The following is a 21,094-nucleotide window of genomic DNA, read 5'->3' as shown; positions in this document are numbered from 1 at the left end:
CCCCCAGGGAGCGAAATCACCCAGATACGCTCGAGAAACCCTGGCCAGAAACTGAATACCTCAGAGCTTGGTGAACTTACAATGAAGTCAACTAGATGAACAGCTAATGTTATCATCCTGGTTGTCATCTGACTCTTGTTTTATCAAAAATGCAATTCTAATAACATCAAGATAAGTATATTCTTTTACTTCTCAGATTTAAGAAGGCAAGGACTCCCCTGAAATGCTTGTGAACCCTGTAACAGACCATAACACTTCTTCAATAAAGGAAACGCTTAGAGTGAATGATTCACATACTATTCCGGGGGGTGATGTTCTAGGAAGGCTGTAAAGGGACTGATTTCTGTTCAGACACAGGGAAAAGGGGAGCCTTATTCACTGTAGTCCTAGCGTCTCGTATCTGGCATGACACCTAGCACTTAAAAGGAGTCTTTGTTAACTGAGTGAGTGCTCACAGCTAATGTTTACTGAGCCGTTCACCTTCTGCCAGCATTGTGCATAAGGTAACTCATCTAATCCGCACAACAGCCCTATGAGGTAAATACTATTATCACTTCTGTTTTACAGCTGAGGAAACCGAAGAACAGAGAAGCTGAATAACTTGGCCTGGGGGAGCCAGGTTGCAAAGGAAGGCAGGCTGGTTCCGCAGCCCCACCACACACCGCAGTCCCCCCAGCGTGAGAGTGAATGGCTGTGGGGAGCAAACTGGCCTAACAAGGGCCAGGGTCTACGCTGTGTGGGAGTAAAGCAAATCGGGACCGCAGCAGGCTGAGCTCTAAGTAAAAGGACGCCTGTGGGATCCGGCTAGGGAAAGCGCCAGGAGTGGATGCACCTAGCTGTGACGGTGGGCTCTGAGTGCTTCCCGGCGTTTGGCGCGATCAGCGACCTCGAGGCAGAGGCCTGAGATCTGCAGTTTTCGTCCGGGGCTCTGCACGGAAATCACCTGCCTTACAAGTCAGCAGGAAAACGACCAGCAGATCAACAGAAACACAAGCAAAGGTTACAAACTCACCGTTCACAGGAAAGGAGATATAAATAACTCTCACACATGAGAAGATGCTCAACTTCACCGATAAAGAAAGTCAAATTAAAATGCCAAAAAGGTATGACTTTTCCCCAAATTAGGTTGGCAAAAACCCCAAAAGATTCAAAAGAGCCTCATTCCTAGTCTGGATTATTGTAATAACCTCCTCCTCTTAGTTGCCAAAGACATCCTTTCAAAACGTTAAGTCAGATCATGTCACTCTTTTGCTCAAAACCCTGCAATGGTTCTACATCTCACTCAGAGCAAAGCCAACATCCTTCCAGTATCGACAAGGCCTTACATCCATCTGCCTCCAAGTCCTATCACTGACTGCCACTCACACCACTCACCACTCACCACTCCACTCCTACCACACTGGCCTCCTTCCTGCTCCTCAAACTCACCAGACAGGTTTTCACCTTCAGGCCTCTGCAGTGTCTGACCTCTTGCTTCTCCCCCACCACATCCTCAAAGCTCACTCTCCCTCTCCTCCTTAAAGCCTTTGCTCAAATCTCACCTTCTCAATAAGACCTCTGTATTTAAAATTGTAATCTTCATCCCTTTACTCTGCTCTACCTTTCCACTTGGCTATGGCACCTTTCATTTTCTAACCTACTATAAAATGTCCTTACTGCATTTAATTTTTATTGCCCATCTCCCCTAACTAGAATGTAAGCTTCAACAGGGCAGGAATGTCTATTTTATTTAATGATGTATCCAAAGTACCTATGCACGTGGCTAAAATGTATGCACAAAGATATATGTACTACAACGTTGCTAAAGCAAAACATCAAAACTGTCCATGAATACAAAATTAGTTAAATAAATTATAGAACAATCACACAGTGGAATGCTAAACAGTTTTTAAAATAAATGAAGCAGTAGTCCTGTTTCCAGTATGGCCAAGTAAGCTCTGACTGGACCAATCCTCCTGCAGAAAACTATCAACTGAACAAAATATGAAAAACTGAAGAATGAACAAAACAGGCAATACTGGAATGGGGTTAATATCTGGAAAAAAGGAACAGCGCAGGATGAGTTTCTCTTTTTTTTTTAACAGCTTAAACCTGAGGGCAGGTCCCAGGCTGTTCCACGTGAGGCAGCTAAAATGCCAACAGAGAACATACAGTCTTACTGGCTTGAAGACCCAGAGATAAAAAGGGTTCAGCGCAAGTATAATCACTGAAAATGACTGTCTCCTTCAACTAGAAAATAAGGGGGAAATCCTAAAAATAGCAGATCTAGAAAAAGGGAACCTCAAATTCTGTGTATAAAACTCTGCCCAAATCTCTACTGACCCCTGAGCCACACACACTGGCATGGTACAGACTCAAAGCAACAGAGCTAACAGGTTGAAATTTGAGCTGCTGCCCAATCAGAAAAAAATTTTGCCAGTAGACTTCAGCCAAATTAACTTCCTGCTTTAAAAAATTACTGCACTTCAGAGGGACGTAACAGAATCTAGTTTCCACAACATGTAATTCAAAAAGTCCAGAATATAATCCAAAATTTCTCAACATATGAAGAAGCAGGGAAAAAAATGATCTATTCTCATAATAAAAGACAATCAACAAAAAACAAGCCTGAAATAACCCAGATGTTAGAATTAGCAGTTATACTATGCTCAAAGATATAAAAAGAAAATGTGATTTTAATGGATAAATGTACGGGACATCTCAGCAGAGGACTATTAAAAAATACAAATGGAAATTCTAGAACTGAAAAATATAATATTCAAATTTCCAATTCACTAGATAGGCATAGTAACAGAAAGGATATGGCAGAGTCAAGATTAATCAATAGAAATTATACAATCTAAAAACAGAGAGGAAAAATTATTGAAAAAAATGAACAGAGCCTTAGGAACCTGTGAGACAATATTAAAAGGTCTACCAGAAGGAAAGGAGTGAAAAGAAGATGGCAGAAAAATATTAAAAGACATAAGAGCCAAAAACATCTCTTGGTGAAAGACATATTTACACAGCCAACAAGTTCAGTGAGCTAGAATAATATAAAGAAAACCACACAAGACATATATCTGAATTACTGAAAACTAAAACGACATATTACATACAGGGAACAATCATTCAAATGATGGTTGACTTCCTTTTTTATCAGTTAAGGCAAATACATTTGTTTGTGTGTTTGTTTTTGAATGGTTGACTTCTCATGAGAAAAAAGTTGAGGCCAGAAGACAGTGGAATAACATCTTTAAAGTGCTGAAAATAAAAAAGCTGTCAACTCAAAATTCTATATTCATTGAAAATATGCTTCAAAAATGAAGGCAAAATAAAGACATTTTCAGTTACTAAAAATTAAGGGAATTCATTGCCAGAAAACCTGAGGTACTATAAGAAATGCTAAAGAAAATTCGAGGCTGAAATGAAGCCAGATGGAAACCTGGATCTTGAGAAAGGAATGAACAGCATGAGAATGGTCAACTTGTGAGAAAATGTGAAAGACTATTTTTTTCCTTTTAATTTCTTTAAAATATGTAGACTATTTAAATCCAAAATTATAACATTGTGGGTTTCATAGAGTATGCAGATGTAATACAAATGACAACCACAGTGTAACAGATGTGCTGAGAGGTTAAATAGACCCATATGGTTATAAGTTTCTAAAATCTTCATACTAAAGTTACAAAAAATGATGCAACTCCTTATGTAGTAATATAGAATAATCTTTAAGGTGTATCTCAAATTTTAAAAGGATTCGGAATATTGTTACAGAATGATGCTTTCTTAAAGTAAATATACACATATGGCCAGAGGATATCCTGAAAGGGTAAGCACGAAACTGGCAAGGGCAGACTGAGTACCGGAACACAGGGGTGGTACAATGTTCACACTAATATTCAAATTTTTAAAATTTAGTACTATATAAAAGTAATACAAGGACTTCCCTGGTGGCACAGTGGTTAAGAGTCCGCCTGCCAATGCAGGGAACACCAGTTCGAGCCCTGGTCTGGGAAGATCCCACATGCCGTGGTGCAACTAAGCCCGTGCGCCACAACTACTGAGCCTGCGCTCTAGAGCCCACGTGCCACAACTACTGAGCCCGCACGCCTAGAGCTGGTGCTCCACAACAAGGGAAGCCACCACAATGAGAAGCCCGCTCTACTCAACAAAGAGTAGCCCCCGCTCGTCTCAACTAGAGAAAGCCCGTGCGCAGCAACGAAGACCCAACGCAGCCAACAATAAATAAATAAATTTATAAAACAAAAAAATACAAAAAAATTTTTGAATAATATACACAAAAAAATAACAGCTCTGACCCTCTCTCCAAGCGCAGGGCATAAAGGCCATGCGAGCTCACAGTAGCAAGGCAGCCATCTGCAACTCAAGGGGACAGCACCAGACATCAACCCTGTTGGAACCTTGATTTTAAATTTCCCAGCCTCCAGAATCATGAGAAAATTAATTTCTGTTGCTTAAACCACCCAGTCTGTGGTATTCTGATATGGCGGCCCAAGCTAACACACACAGCATAAAACTTACCACTTTAACCATTTTAAAGTATGCAATTCAGTGGCATTAAGCGCATTCTCAATGTTGTACAACCATCACCACTGTCTACTTCCAGAATCTTTTCATCACCCCCAAAAGGAAATCCTGCACCCATTAAATAGTCGCTCCCCATTTCCCACATTCTCCAGCCCCAGCAATAACTAATCTGCTTTCTGTCTCTATGAACTTGCCTATTCTGAATATTCATAACCATGGAATCAAACAACATGTGGGGAGCGCTCATTATTCAGGGTGGCTGAGGGGAGGAGGGGAAGACAACACTCAGGTCTGAGCCTTGAATAACAATCCCGGGGGAACTCTTCACCAGAACAGAGGGGAGAGGAAGGGAAAGAAGCAAAAGATTCGAATTTTGGTAAAGTCGAGCCTGAGTTTCTCTGAGGGAAAAAGTTAAGAGACATTTCAATATTTCAATATATGGATCTTGCATCCAGTAAAAAAAAAAAAAAAAAAAAAAAGGAATAATGGGATATATATTTGACTGGGGAAGACAGGCTTTAATTTTTAAGTAAAAAAGCCATGGGTTTTCATGAAACCACCCAGTGAAATTCCAGAACACGGGATGAGCCTGGGAATCATTGACATTTAAGAGGCAATTATCGAAGAGGCCTTTGAAGGAACTAAGGGTCTTCCAGTGATGTATGTCAGAGAAAATCTGGAAGATTCTGGTATGACAGGGTCCGGACACCTCGGCCCAGAGTCTTTGCTGAGTTTGGTTTTAATTTGTACCTCGAGCATCCAATTCTATGTCTAAAACTTAGTGAATTCATTATTCTAGGGGAGCAGCAAATGTATGTTCTTTGCAGATGCCTTTCCAGTAGAGAGAAGGCTTTCCTCCAACCGCTACCACTTGCCAGGACTTGGAACCTAAAATGCTCATTTCCTTCCCAGTGTCAACAGAAAACTGGGAAAAACAGAGCAGAAGTACTAATTTTCCTCCACTCCTGAATGTGTCTCCCACACAAGAGGAGGCTGAGAAAAAAATAAAAATAAAAAAAAAATAACAGCTCTGAGAAGCTGCACAATAAGAAATGTTTAAACTGTCCTTGATTCATTTCCCAAACCTGTATGACTAAAGGAAAACCACTCTCCTCCCTTTTCTTAAATAACAGCTATTCTATCTCAAAAGAGACTAGTATTGTAGGTACTGATTTTTTTAAAATCATTCTTTGATTAATTGAGCCAACCAAATATAGTAAGAAAACTACTCGGGTCATTTGAAATACTATTTAAAAAAAAGACTTAGACCAGCGGTCTGCAACCTTTTTGGCACCAGGGACCGGTTTTGTGGAAGACAATTTTTCCACGGAGCGGGGCGGGGGGATGGTTCACGCGGTGATGCGAGCGATGGGGAGCGATGGGGAGCGGAAGAAGAAGCTTCGCTTACTTGACCGCCGCTCACCTCCTGCTGTGCGGGCCGGTTCCTAACAGGCCGTGGACCGGACCGGTACCCCCGACATAGACCACCCAAGTAACTCTAATTATAATTGCAATTTCACTGGCAGTTTAACAAAGTTGCATCCGCTAAAATTCTAAACTTAATATCTTCCAAGATACGCTTAAAAGCAGTCACTATCCCATGGCTTATTTATTTTAAAGAGTCTTTTTTGGGTATCTCTGACATTCCTGGCCAAACTGAATGAAATTAACTATCTCTGGAAACACAAAAAAACTATTTGTTGAACATACAAATAGTTTCCATTAAAAATGCCACAATATATTTTTTACTTCCTAAAGATTGATATGAATTATAACCATTATTTTGGTGTAAACATGAAAAAATTAAAGTTTAATATTATTAGAATGCATCCATCTTGGTGTTATAGATTAATATATAATATATCCATGTGATGATACACTCATTTTACTAGTTTTTTGAGTTCTGGGTTCCTTTGGATTTTTAAATCCATTTGTCAATCTTCTTTAATAGTGTATTTTACCCAATTTATCTTGGTACCTATACCAACAAAGAAATAAGACCACAATTTGTGAATACTCAATCTGCCACAATCTTCTTTAATCAGGAGATTGTATATAATGTTTCTATGCTATTTGAAGGGAGGACATCATCCTAGTTTCATTTGTGCTAACAAGGAGAATTTATTATGAAAAGTTCTGGGAAAGGGATGAGGTGCTAAAATGAAAGACATAGAGCTTACTATATTCAGCTGGTTTTCTTCTTCATAAATGAAGTGCTAATAGTGAGATGTTAACGACCCACACTTGATACCTATTCTCTACAACCCTCTCAGATGACTCAGAATGAAAATAAGTTTCTGTATTACAACTCAAACTAAAAATTATACTGAAAAGGACATGAGATATGTATATATTTCAAGCTGATTCTTAAAAACTACATGTTTTAGGTAACTTTGAACAAGACAGACATAATTTCATTATTCTTGTTCTGGGTTGATATTGTTTTTGCTTCTCCCAAACCATAAAATTTACAGGAGAAATAAATTCATCTGTAAAAGTGTTCATATATTTGGAAACAAAAATTAAATCAACCCTCTACAGAGCCAAGAAGAGAGTTACCAAACAGAATACATAATAGAAACTTAAAATTATACAAAATTAAACTGGTAGCAACACTTATATCAAAGGGGTGAAGTAGTTTAAGAATATTTACTCTGGCTACATTAGGAGGATAGTCAATTATTGATTCACTGGGCCAGCGAAATCCAATAAGAATGCTATTCTGCTGCTTATAAGATCATTTGAAATAATTATTTTTTTAAAAAGACTTAGTCTATCAATGTCAACTTCAAATATAACAGAGTTTTTCCCATAAACCAAGTAAATGGGGAAAATATAGAATTATTCCAAATTTCTGTTTATCCTACAAAGAAATACTTCCCAAACCCAAGTGCTTCCTATCACAATATATGACATTATATACTGTTTACTGATCAATAGGAAAAAGGAGAATGTTAATTGAAATTAAAATAAAACATACATCTTCTACCATAAAAAAAAAAAAAGAGAAGAAGAATAGAACCAACAGGGTCAAATAAATGGAAATTATTAGAATTGGTTATATATAAAAAATAGTTCCCTATATTTCATATACTTAGAGTTATAAAAGAACCCCATAAACCCTATTACTTGTTAATCTAGATCAGGGATCAGCAAACTTTTCCTGCAAAGAGCCAGACAGTAAATATTTCAGGCTTTGCAGGCCACACAGTTTGTATCCACCTACTCAGCGCTGCGGTTGGAGTGTGAAAGCAGCCACAGACAACACATCAATGAATGAGCATGGCTGTGATCCAATAAAACTTTACGTACAGTCACTGAAATCTGAATTTCATATAATTTTCACACATCACAAAATATTCTTCTGATTTTTTTCAATAATTTTTAAAAGCACAACCTTAGGTTATGGACCATAATAAACAGGCAGCACCCTGGATTTGGCCTATGGGCTAAGGTTTGCCGACCCCTGATCTAGAAATACATGAAAAGTAGGTACTAGTAATACTTTCCAAACATTCTTTTTAATAATAGAATATAAATATTGTTGCATTTTTACTCTACCATTATTTTTCCAATATATTAAGTTCTAAAACAGTATTATCTGCCAAAATAACGACTGACCCAAAACTAAGAAAGCTAAAATGAAGAATTCTTAATATTTCAAAGCCACAAAAAAGAACTAACAAAAAGACAGAAAAGTGTTATTTCATTACACATTCCTAGGTCATAAATTTCACATGGAATTAAACTGATTCTATTTAATGTTTGTCCACTGAACTATCTTGGAGTTTTAGTTATTTTTATGCCAAATCTAGAATTTCATTCACCCCACATGTAAAATAGTATTAAAATGTGGCCACAAGAATTCTGGCATTTTCATAGTTAATGCTGTTCTGTATGGTAATAGTGAAATGTCTTAGGAAAAAAAAAATCACAGGACAGAGTCACGGAAACTGTCCTGCAGTTGTAGCTTACCTATAACTAGTTAAGATCTTGAGCAAATCGTGTAAGGCAGCATTTCCTAAAGTCTGTTCTGTATCCACAGATGATTCATTAACATAACAGGATCCATGGCCAAATGAGTTTGGGAAATGCTATACATTAGACACATTTCTAGAAGATTTATAATGTACATAAGCATATCAGAAGTTCTGAGAAGTTGTGCAGTAAAGAAATCCTTTGGTTTAATCCAGACTCTCCAAATTTACTCAGTTTGAGCAGTACTTATTAACATCCCCCAAAACTAAAATTCCTTAAAACAATACACTTCGGAAAATTTTCTCATCAGTAGAGATGAGAAAAATATTCCTTCAGGTTCTAAACTTCAAAATTCTGTGAGATTATTTGTGAAAGGTGCTCAAATATTTAATTCAAGTTTACAAAGCTGAACCCTCTTTATGCTCCCGCAACACTGGGACCTTCCTCTTTCAGAGCACTTACCTTTGGATTGAAATCATCTCTCTAACCATCTAGACTCACCTCTTTCATTGGGAGAGGGAATCATGCTCCATCATTCTTGTTTCTTTAACACTTAACAGAGTGCATGGATCATTAAATGTTTTGCTTTTTGTTTTTGTCTTTATTCTAACACAACAAACTCCTATTTGATTGCCTCATAACCACTCCTACCCTTCTCCTATTGCCTCTCTATGCACCTATGGTCACGTTTCCTCCTCCTTAAAAACGTTCATCTCCCACTCCTCTTAAGATGGAGACCAAATGCCATAAGATAGCCCTGGAGGATCTAAACTTCTCCTGCTTTATGTCATATCATAGCATATCATATATCATATCATTGCTCCTCTCTGCTTCATACATTTTAGTCACACAAAGATAGTACAGATGATATAGTAAATGGCACAGAGAAAAAAGCAGGACAGGGGACTGGGAATGTCAGGGTGGAGTCAGGTGGGTGGCCATGAATGGCATGACTGAAAAGGTTCCGTTAGTGAGAGGGAACAGAAAATAAACACCTCTAAACTGTGAGTCCGGATGACTGGTTTGGAAAATGCAGCAGGTGTGGCTAGAGTGGCATTGGCATGGTGGAGAGCAGTACATGAGGTCAGAGAGGTAATGGGAGGCCTGGTAGACCAGGGCCTTCTAGGGCACTGTGTATGCAGTCAGCTCCCATGATGACCTCTCTAATCTAGATCCCGCCTCTTAAGTCATCTCCTATATCAAACTGTACTTGACAACTCCCCTTGGATGTCTTACTGGAACGTTTAGCTAAGGTCTTAATCCCTGCTTCAAATCTGTTTCTCCTCCATTCTTCCCTGTCTCAGTAAATGGCAGTAACCTCTACACACTGGCCAAAGCCAGAAACCTCAAAGTGCCTCCCACTGAACTGAGAATAGACACAGAAGTCTAATGAACATTCTCCATGCTACGCAGCCATATCCTGTGATTAGCATAGTAAAGTTGGTGAAGAGCCTAATCCCATATACGTAGTACTCCACTGAGTATTGCTTCCCAGGCATATATTACACACATACTTGCATCTAATTCCCATGTGAGGGAATTAACATTCCTGTGGGGGCAGAAGCTGGGTGAAGTGGGACATTAAATCTGGGTGTCCCCTGAAATGCCAAATGTCCATCTAAGACAAAAATGGTACAGGACTTCCCTGGCAGCCCAGTGGTTGGGACTCCGAGCTTCCACTGCAGGGGGCACAGGTTCGATCCCTGGTCGGGGAACTGGGATCCCACATGCTGCATGCTACATGACTCACCCACAAAAATAAATAAATAAATAAAAACAATTCTTAAAAAAAAAGGTACATGCACCTAGAGTTCAGCCCTAACAGTAGCTTCCGGCTAGGAGGCAGCAATCATAGAGGAAGAGGTCCCCACAGCCTTTCACAGTGTAAGTCTAAAAGTGAGAGATCCAGTGAACCCTATCAAGTAGAATCAATGTCCCAAATTGCTTTATTTTTACACTCTCTAAAAAGAAATGGAAACCACAGACTAGGAACTACTGCTCTGCTTGAAAATTTCTGGGACCCTTGTAACTTCCCCATGATTATCATTTGTGCTACTGTTACTTCATGGTGACTAGCAACAAACTCCACACAAAAGTAACAATAAATTATGGTGTATTACTACAGTGAATACTAAGCAAATTTATTAAGTAGGGGTATAGTTACATGGAAAGTCTTACAAGTGAAAGGGGGTTATATGATTTCCATACAAAATGTTAGTAGCAGCACCTCTCAAAGGTGAGACTATAGATAATTTAAATCAAAGGTTTGTATGTGCTTGTCCTAGAAGGTAACAAGAAAATGAGGAGCTAAGAAGGCAGAATGCAAAATTAGACATGGATTTTGAAAAGTACATTTTATGAGACTTGCTGTGGTCTTTTACCAGCAAAAACAGATTCTGACACCTACTTTCCTTTCTACTTTTGGTAGTCCTATTATTCAAAAATCTTTAGTGAAAAATTTTCTAGCAATACAAACTTCTATCTTTATTGAAACATCAAATTAGCTATGTATGATGCTTTATTCCTAAAGTCTAGTAAAATTTATACACATAAAAGGAAATAAGGGGTTGCAGGATAAGATGGAGTAGATGTACTTCTTTCCTTTCCTCATGCTAAGTACAACTAAAACTCCAGGTCATTACATGTACCATAAACTTAAGAAAATTCTGAAGGTTGGAAGAAGGGAAGCTGGCTAGAGAACTTGGAACCAGATGAACAACATACCAGGATTTCTTTTTGCCTAATATATCCTGAACTGGGTGCTAAGAAGCCAGCAATCTGAAAATGTCAGTGTGTACAGACAAAGACACACACACACACACACACACACACACACACACACACACACACACAAAGAAAGGCTTATTCTCTCTAGCTAAAGGACCAAGAAAAGGGAAATCATGCAGGACAGAAAGATTTTAGACAATAATTGCTATACTCCAGCAATAAAAAAGCTGCAACCCTATCTCATCTCCACCAGCAAGAGTTATATAAGGAGCCTAGATTTCCATCCTCCCCAGCTATAATGAGGAGTTCTTTTTCCCCTGCTGGAATGGTGTCAGAGAAAGCCAAGTGAAGTTGGAACTTTCATCCCTACCCAGAGGTAATGAGCCTCCTTCTCCCCTATGAGGTATCAATGACGCTAAGTAGGGAACCTGAATTTCCATCCAGACCTGGTAATAACATGAGAAATTCCTCAGTTTCCTGCTGGTCCAGTGTCAGAAAAAGCCTACTAAAAAGAAGATTTAACTAAGCTCCACAATCTCATAACATAATACCCAAAATGTCCAGATTCTAGCAAGATCAGTCATCATACCAAGAACCAGGAAAATCTCAACTTTAATGAGAAAAGACAATCACCAGATACCAAATTAAGACAACACAGATGTTGGAATCAACTGACAAGTATTTTTAAAGCAGTCGTCATAAAAATACTTCAATAAACAATTACAAACATACTTGACACAAACAAAAAAACATAGAAAGTCTCAGCCTCCAGAAAAACAAAACAAAAACCAGAAGATATAAAGAACCAAGTTGAGATTTAAGGACTGAAAAAAACAGAGTAACCAAAATGAAAAATTCACTGGAAAGGCTCAACAGCAGAACAAAGATGACAGAAATTAGAATCAGTGAATGTGAAGATAGAACATGAATTTCTCAACCTGAATAACAGAGAGAAAACAGACTGGGGTGAAAAATGAACAAAGGCTCAAAGAACTGCAGGGCTATCACAAACGATCTAACATCTGTGTAACTGGTGTCTCAGAAGAAGAAAAGAAAAAGTGTATACGGTTAGAAAATAATTCCTCCTCAAAAATGGCTGGAAAATTCCCAAATTTGTCAAAAGATGTAAACTTACAGATTCAAGAATTTGAGCAAACTCCAAACAAGATAAACCCAAAGAAAACTATGCCAAGACAAATTCCTGAAAGCTAAAATCAAGGAAAAATTTTAAAAGCCACAAGAGAGAAATGATACCTTATCACATCTTATCAATGAAGGAAAATCAATTTGAATTACAGTGGATATCATATCAGAAACCATGGAGGCCAGAAGAAAGTGACACAGCATTTATCATGTACTGAAAAAAAACTATCAACACAAAATTCACCATCCAATAGGCTAATCCTTCAGGAATGAAGGAGAAATCAAGGCATTTTCAGATGAAGTTAAACTAAAAAAATTTGTTGCCAGTGGACCTATCTTAAAAGACTAACAACAGAAAGATCTTAAAATGGAAAGAAAATGCTAAGATCTTGGAACATCCAAAAGGAAAAAAGAACAAGGGAATAATTATAGATAAACAGAGGAGTTTTTTTTCTCCTCTTGTGGTTTCTATACTATATTTAATGCTTGAAGCAAAAACTACCATTGTCTGATATGGTTCTCAAAGTCCGTATTTAAAACAATATTACACATGAAAGACCGTAAAGGGACTTATAGGGAGGCTAAGGTTTCTAACTTTACTCACACTGGTAAAATGCAGACACCACTAGACTCTGATAAGTTATATATGTATAACATAATACCTGGGGAAAGCATTTAAAAATCTATACAAAGGGATACACCCTGAAACACTAGATAAATCAAAATGGAATACTTAAGGCACAAGCAACCCATAGGAAGGCAGGAAAAAGTAAATAGACAAATGTAAAACAGAAATTAATTAACTGATGAAATGAAAAACAGAAATGAAATGAAATGAAATAAAAAATAAAATAAAATGGTAGATTTAGGCCCTAACATACCAATAATTACATTAAATATAAATGGTCAAAATATTCCAACTAAAAGACAGAAATTGGTAGAGTGAATTTAAAAACATTATCCAACTATATGCTATCTGTAAGAAACTCACTTAAAATATAAGACTATAGTTACGTTGAGAGTAAAGTGATAGATAAGGTGTATCATACAAACATTAGTCAAAATAAAGCAGTACTATTTTAATATCAGAGTAGATTTCAAAGCAAAGAAAATTACCAGAAACAAAAAGGGACACTTCATAAGGATAAAAGGGTCAATCCACTGAAGAAGATACAGCAATCTTAAATGACAGAGCTGCAAAGCATGTGAAGCAAAAACTGACACAACTGAAAGAGAAATGGATAAATCCACAATTTTATTTGGAGACTTCAATATACTTCTCACAACTGATAGAACAACCAGACAGAAAATCAATGAAGATACAAACTTCACAACACTTTTAACCAATATGACCCAATCAATATTTATAGAACACTCTACCAACAACAGCAGAATATATATTCCTTTCAAGTGCCCACAAAATATATACCAAGATAGACAATATCCTGAGTCATAAAACAAATCTCAACAAATTTAAAAGAAGTGAAATCATATAGAGTGTACTCTCTGACCACAATGGAATCAAACTAAACATGAGTGAACAGAAAGGTAACAGGAAAAATCTCCAAACATTTGGAAACAAAACAACACATTTCTAAAATAATCCTTGAGTAAAAGAAGAAGTATCAAGGGAAATAAGTATATACATACTGAACTGAATGTAAATGAAATACAACATATCAAAACCTGTGAGCTGAAGCTCAGAAGTGCTAAGAGAAATTTATAGCACTAAATGTGTACATTAGAAAAGAGAACTCTGAAATCAATAATCTAAGCTTCCATCTAAAGAACAAAGAAGGCAGGAGCTTCAAGATGGCAGAAGAGTAAGATGTGGAAATCACCTTCCTCCCCACAAATACATCAGAAATACATCTACATGTGGAACAACTCCTACAGAAAACTTAATGAACGCTGGCAGAAGACCTCAGACCTCTCAAAAGGCAAGAAACTCCCCACGTACCTGGGTAGGACCAAAAAACAAAAAGAAACAGCAGAGACAAAAGAAGAGGGACAGGACCTGCACCAGTGGGAGGGAGCTGTGAAGGGGGAAAGGTTTCCACACACTAGGAAGCCCCTTCGCGGGCGGAGACGGGGGGTGGCAGAGGGGGGAGCTTCGGAGCCACGGAAGAGGGCGCAGCCACAGGGGTGCGGAGGGCAAAGCGGAGAGATTCCCGCACAGAGGATCGGTGCCGGCCAGCACTCACCAGCCCGAGAGGCTTGTCTGCTCACCTGCCGGGACGGGCGGGGTCTGGGACCCGAGGCTCGGACTTCGGTCAGATCGCAGGGAGAAGACTGGGGTTGGCCGCGTGAACACAGCCTGAAGGGGTCTAGTGCACCACAGCTAGCCAGGAGGGAGTCCGGGAAAAAGTCTGGGGCTGCCGAAGAGACAAGAGACTTTTTCTTGCCTCTGTTTCCTGGTGCGCGAGCAGAAGGGATTAAGAGCACCGCTTAAAGGAGCTACAGAGACAGGCGCGAGCTGCGGCTATCAGCGCAGACCCCAGAGACGGGCATGAGACGCTAAGGCTGCTGCTGCCGCCACCAAGAAGCCTGTGTGTGAGCACAGGTCACTCTCCACACCGCCCCTCCCAGGAGCCAATGCAGCCCGCCACGTCCAGGCTCCCGTGATCCGGGGACAACTTCCCCGGGAGAACGCACTGCGCGCCTCAGGCTGCTGCAACGTCACGACGCCTCTGACGCCGCAGGCTCGCCCCACATCCGTACCCCTCCCTCCCCCCGGCCTGAGTGAGCCAGAGCCCCCGAAGCAGCTGCTCCTTTAACCCCGTCCTGTCTGAGCGAAGAACAGACGCCCTCAGGCGACCTACACGCAGAGGCGGGGCCAAATCCAAAGCTGATCCCCAGGAGCTGTGCGAACAAAGAAGAGAAGGGGAAATCTCTCCCAGCAGCCTCAGAAGCAGCGAATTAAACCTCCACAATCAACTTGATGTACCTGCATCTGTGGAATACCTGAATAGACAACGAATCATCCCAAACTGAGGAGGTGGGCTCTGGGAGCAACGATATATATATATATTTTCCCCTTTTTCTCTTTTTGTGAGTGTGTATGTGTATGCTTCTGTGTGTGATTTTGTCTGTATAGCTTTGCTTTTACCATTTGTCCTAGGGTTCTGCCTGTCCTTTTTTTGTTTTTTTTTTTGTTTGTTTTTTTGTTTTGTTTTGTTTTTTTAATTACTTAAAAAAATTTTTTTTCCTAAAAATAATTATAAAATTATTTTTTATTTTAATAACTTTATTTTACTTTATCTTCTTCTTTCTTTCTTTCTTTTTCTTCTCCCTTTTATTGTGAGCCGTGTGGAGGACAGGCTCTTGGTGCTCCAGCCAGGAGTCAGGGCAGTGCCACTGAGGTGGAAGAGCCAAGTTCAGGACACTGGTCCACCAGAGACCTCCCAGATCCACGTAATATCAAACAGCAAAAATCTCCCAGAGATGTCCATCTCAACATCAAGACCCAGCTCCACTCAACGACCAGCAAGCTACAGTGCTGGACACCCTATGCCAAACAACTAGCAAGACAGGAACACAGCCCCATCCATTAGCAGAGAGGCTGCCTAAAATCATAATAAGGCCACAGACACCCCAAAATACACCACCAGACGTGGACGTGCCCACCAGAAAGACAAGATCCAGCCTCATCCACCAGAACACAGGCACTAGTCCCCTCCACCAGGAAGCCTACACAACCCACTGAACCAACCTTAGCCACTGGGGACAGATACCAAAAACAACGGGAACTACGAACCTGCAACCTGTGAAAAGGAGACCCCAAACACTGTAAGATAAGCAAAATGAGACGACAGAAAAACACACAGCATATGAAGGAGCAGGCTCAAAACACACCAGACTTAACAAATGAAGAGGAAATAGGTAGTCTACCTGAAAAAGAATTCAGAATAATGATAGTAAGGATGATCCAAAATCTTGGAAATAGAATAGACAAAATGCAAGAAACATTTAACAAGGACGTAGAAGAACTAAAGAGGAACCAAGCAATGATAAAAAACACAATAAATGAAATTAAAAATTCTCTAGAAGGGATCAATAGCAGAATAACTGAGGCAGAAGAACGGATAAGTGACCTGGAAGATAAAATAGTGGAAGTAACTACTGCAGAGCAGAATAAAGAAAAAAGAATGAAAAGAATTGAGGACAGTCTCAGAGACCTCTGGGACAACATTAAACGCACCAACATTTGAATTATAGGCGTCCCAGAAGAAGAAGAGAAAAAGAAAGGGACTGAGAAAATATTTGAAGACATTATAGTTGAAAACTTCCCTAATATGGGAAAGGAAATAGTTAAGTCCAGGAAGCACAGAGAGTCCCATAATCCAAGGATATGGATATATTTATCCAAGGATAAATATATTTATCCAAGGATAAATCCAAGGAGAAACACGCCAAGACACACATTAATCAAACTATCAAAAGTTAAATACAAAGAACAAATATTAAAAGAAGCAAGGGAAAAACAACAAATAACACATAAGCGAATCCCCATAAGGTTAACAGCTGATCTTTCAGCAGAAACTCTGCAAGCCAGAAGGGAGTGGCAGGACATATTTAAAGTGGTGAAGGAGAAAAACCTACAACCAAGATTACTCTACCCAGCAAGGATCTCATTCAGATTTGACAGAGAAATTAAAAGCTTTACAGACAAGCAAAAGCTAAGAGAATTCAGCACCACCAAACCCGCTTTACAACAAATGCTAAAGGAACTTCGCTAGGCAGGAAACACAAGAGAAGGAAAAGACCTACAATAATAAACCCAAAACAATTGAGAAAATGGTAATAGGAACATACATATCGATAATTACCTTAAAAGTTAATGGATTAAATGTTCCAACCAAAAGACATAGACTGGCTGAATGGATACAAAAACAAGACCCGTATATATGTTGTCTACAAGAGACTCACTTCAGACCTAGGGACACATACAGGCTGAAAGTGAGGGGATGGAAAAAGATATTCCATGCAAATGGAAATCAAAAGAAAGCTGGAGTAGCAATTCTCATATCAGACAAAATAGACTTTATAACAAAGACTATTACAAGAAACAAAGAAGGACACTACATAATGATCAAGGGAGCAATCCAAGAAGAAGATATAACAACTGTAAATATTTATGCACCCAACATAGGAGTACCTCAATACATAAGGGAACAACAAAGCACATTTACAAAAGAAAATAACTGACTAACTGAACTTCATCAAAGTTTAAAACTTTTGCTCGGTGAAAGCCCCTGTTAAGAGGATGAAAAGACAAACTACAGACAGGAAGAAAAGGTTTGCAAACAAAGGATTCATATCTAGATTACATGACAAACTCAAAACTCAACAGTAAAAAAACAAACAATCCAACAGAAAATGGGCAAAGGCCATGAAGAGACATTTTACCAAGGAAGACATATGGTGGCAAAAAAACAACAAGAAGTTCAACATCCCTAGCCATCAGAGAAACATAAATTAAGACCATGATGATACACCTCTACTCACCTATCAGAAAGACTAAAACTTAAAAGAGTAACAGAAACAAATGCTGGTGAGGATGAGGAGAAACTGAATCTCTCACATGTTCCTAGTTATGATGCAAAATGGCTCAGCTACTCTGGGAAAGAGTTTGGCACGTTTCCTAGAAAACTAAGCATATATTTAACCAAACGACCCAGCTATCACACTTCTGGGCATTTATCCCAGAGAAATGAAAATTTATGTCCATACAAAAACTATGCATAATGTTCATAGCAGCTTTATTTGTAGTAGCTGAAAATTGGAGGCAACCAAAACATCCCTCGATAGGTATAATAGTTAAGCAAACTGTGATATATCCATACCACAGAATACTAATCAGCAATAGAGAGGAATGAACTATTTGACGTACAAAAAAAAACTTGGATGGATCTCAAGGGCATTAGGCTGAGTGAATAAAAGCCAATCTCAAAAAGTCACATACTGTATGATCCCATTTATATAACATTTTGAGACGACAAAATTATACAGATGGAAAACAGATTAGTAGGTGCCAAGGGTTAGGGATGCTGAGAAGCAGGGGTGAGGGTGAGACTATAAAGGGAGAGCAGGAGAGAAATCCATGCAGTGATGGGAAGAGTACTGTATCTTGATTACAACAGTGGTTACACAAATCTGTACATGTGATAAACTGGCACAGACCTACAAGACACACCTTGAACCAATGTCAATATCCTAGGTTAGGACTGTACTATAGGTACGTAAAATGTAACCATTGGGGAGACTGGGTGCAGAGTATATGGGATCTCTCTGCACTATTTTTATAACTTCCTGTAAATCTATAATTATTTCCAAAAAAAATAAGGTTTTTTTAAAGAAGGAAACAAGGTAGAAAGAATAAAATAATTAACTTATTTTAAATTTTCTTATATGTATCTTGAAAATTTACAACCTACATGCACTTCCATTCCTATTATTTGTTTTCTTGAATGATTTAAGTTCATGGTGACTTTTACTACAGGAAAAAGAAAAAAATTTGAAATGAGACTCATGATTTTCCTTCACAATATCCAAAATACTCAATAACAAAACTATTTTATGGAATGGGTTTTGGAGTTGGACAGAAATAGGTTTAAACCCCAATTTTATAACTTACTACATATATGGCCTGAAGCAGATTAAACTTGAATTTCAGTTTTCCTATAGGTAAAATAGGGACAAAAATACAAACCTTAGAGAATCATCACGTCAGTGTGCAGAGAAGCTGGTAGGGCTGCATACATTCTAAACATCATAGTAGCTTTCACTGCTACTATCTTATCTCCCTGAATGGGACAGATATTCCTCGAAAGTGGGGGCAATTTCATATATTTCTTTAGAACCACCCTACTGCTCTCAGCATAGTGAGAGGTATACAATAAATACTCAATATGCATTGACTTCTCTTTGAACTTTCAACTTCTGCCTTTAAAAATTACCGTATTTCCTTACTGTAAATGATAATACTTTCAGAAATGGGTTAGGTTCTGTTTTTTTTTTTTAAATAAGAGTTTTTTTGATGAACGTAATATATAGTTGCTAAAGGCATCAAACCAACAAAGAATAGTTCAACTGGTGTAAGAGTTTCAAGATGCAAAACACAGAACAAGATTTCCAAATATTCTACATATCCTGTATTTTTTTAATAAAAGTATCGAATCATTGTTATACACCTGAAATTAATATAATATTTTATGTCAGTTACAACTCAGTAAAAAAATATAAAGGGGAAAAAGAAAAATGTCTTGGTCCTCCCTTGCAATAATCTGGGTTGAAAGGTTATGTCTTGTTCTTTGCTAACTCTTTTTTGCCAATTCTCCATTTCCTGCTAAGCTAACAGCAGTCCTCATCGTCTCTCGGTACAACTCGAGAAATAAGACCTATCCTATGCAATATGCCCAAGAGTCATGAGCTCAGGAAAAGCAGTTAGAAAATCAGACCATTTCCCACATATCCTGTATTCTTGTTTCCAACTTTGCCAGTTAAAAATATATCTTTTTAAATTTTTACTGGGGTATAGTTGGTTTACAGTGTTGTGTTAGTTTCAGGTGTACAGCAAAGTGGATCTGTTATACATATGGCCATTATTTTTTAATGGCCAATGAGTGGCACCTTCCAATGCCTCATCACTTCATGACAATTATTTTTGCTTCAAATGTTCACAAAAAGAATCTTATTTTCATTTAGACTGGCTAACCCTGTTCCCTATGATCCCTTTCTCAACATACAAACTTTCTAGAGATTATTTCTATACTCACATATTCCTCATTATATAATATCTTATTTTTTCTATCACAATGGGAACTGTAAAAAAAAAAAAAAAAAAAAAAGCCCCTGCCCTCACTCCCCAATTTAAAATCTTCTTCAAACAATTTATCTTACTAATTTGTCTCTTAGTTCTAAACTCCCAAAAAGAACTATCAGGCTACTATCAAGTAGGATTATCAAACTCCACTTTAATACAAATTACTAATTAGTTTCTTTCTCTAACTCCTAAGAATCATAGTAGAAACTTACTGCTGGGAACAGTGATTTAATAATGTATTATTAATATACCACAATAAAAACTTGTAAACAAAACAAAAGCTAAGGTTTGGGATATCGCTTTTGAGAGCACATTATTCAAAGATGCTCTTCTATATTTTAACTTCTACTTTGGAATAATATTACATACATTAAAAAGATGCAAACATAGTACAAAGAGTTCCCATATACCCTTCACCTAACTTTCCTTAATGTTAGCATCTTATATAACCACAGTATATTGGTCAAAACTAAAAATTAAACGTTGGTACAACACTATTAACTAAACCACAAATTTTACTTGTAGCATCTATAGTTTTTCAGTAAATGATGACACCTCTGAGGTAGCTGGACATCCAGATGTCTTAAAAAATTTCTAATTATCCTCTTTTAACTTGGTCCCCAGCTGTTCTATGATGAACTTTGATTCTCTATAAGAATATGGATTCATAGTAACATAGAATCTTGGTGTTGGAAGAAATCTTTGAAGTCATCTAGATTAGTGTTTTTCAAAGTACAAATGATGACCCATCAACAAGTCATGAAATAAATTTAATGAATCACAACTAGCATTTTTAATAAAACAAAATAGAAAATATTAGACGACAACACACGTTAGGGTATTACTGCTTCATAAATCTTCTGTTTTAGTTGTATATGTGTATGCATACAT

General features: G+C 38.1%; 1 protein-coding gene across 1 annotated transcript in view; it reads right to left on the bottom strand.

Annotated features, from left to right (window-relative positions):
• Positions 1-21,094, bottom strand: part of STAU2 (staufen double-stranded RNA binding protein 2) — a 286,094-nt gene that overhangs the window by 190,972 nt on the left and 74,028 nt on the right. Inside the window, exon 8 of the mRNA XM_082364073.1 lies at positions 18,816-18,874. Coding sequence (XP_082220199.1) covers positions 18,816-18,874 — 59 coding nt within the window. The remainder of the gene's footprint in view (positions 1-18,815; positions 18,875-21,094) is intronic.

The sequence above is a fragment of the Balaenoptera borealis genome (genome assembly GCF_965194805.1).
Source record: "Balaenoptera borealis genome assembly, chromosome: 17".
Lineage (NCBI taxonomy): Eukaryota > Metazoa > Chordata > Mammalia > Artiodactyla > Balaenopteridae > Balaenoptera > Balaenoptera borealis.
This window is presented reverse-complemented; position numbering and strand designations above follow the sequence as displayed.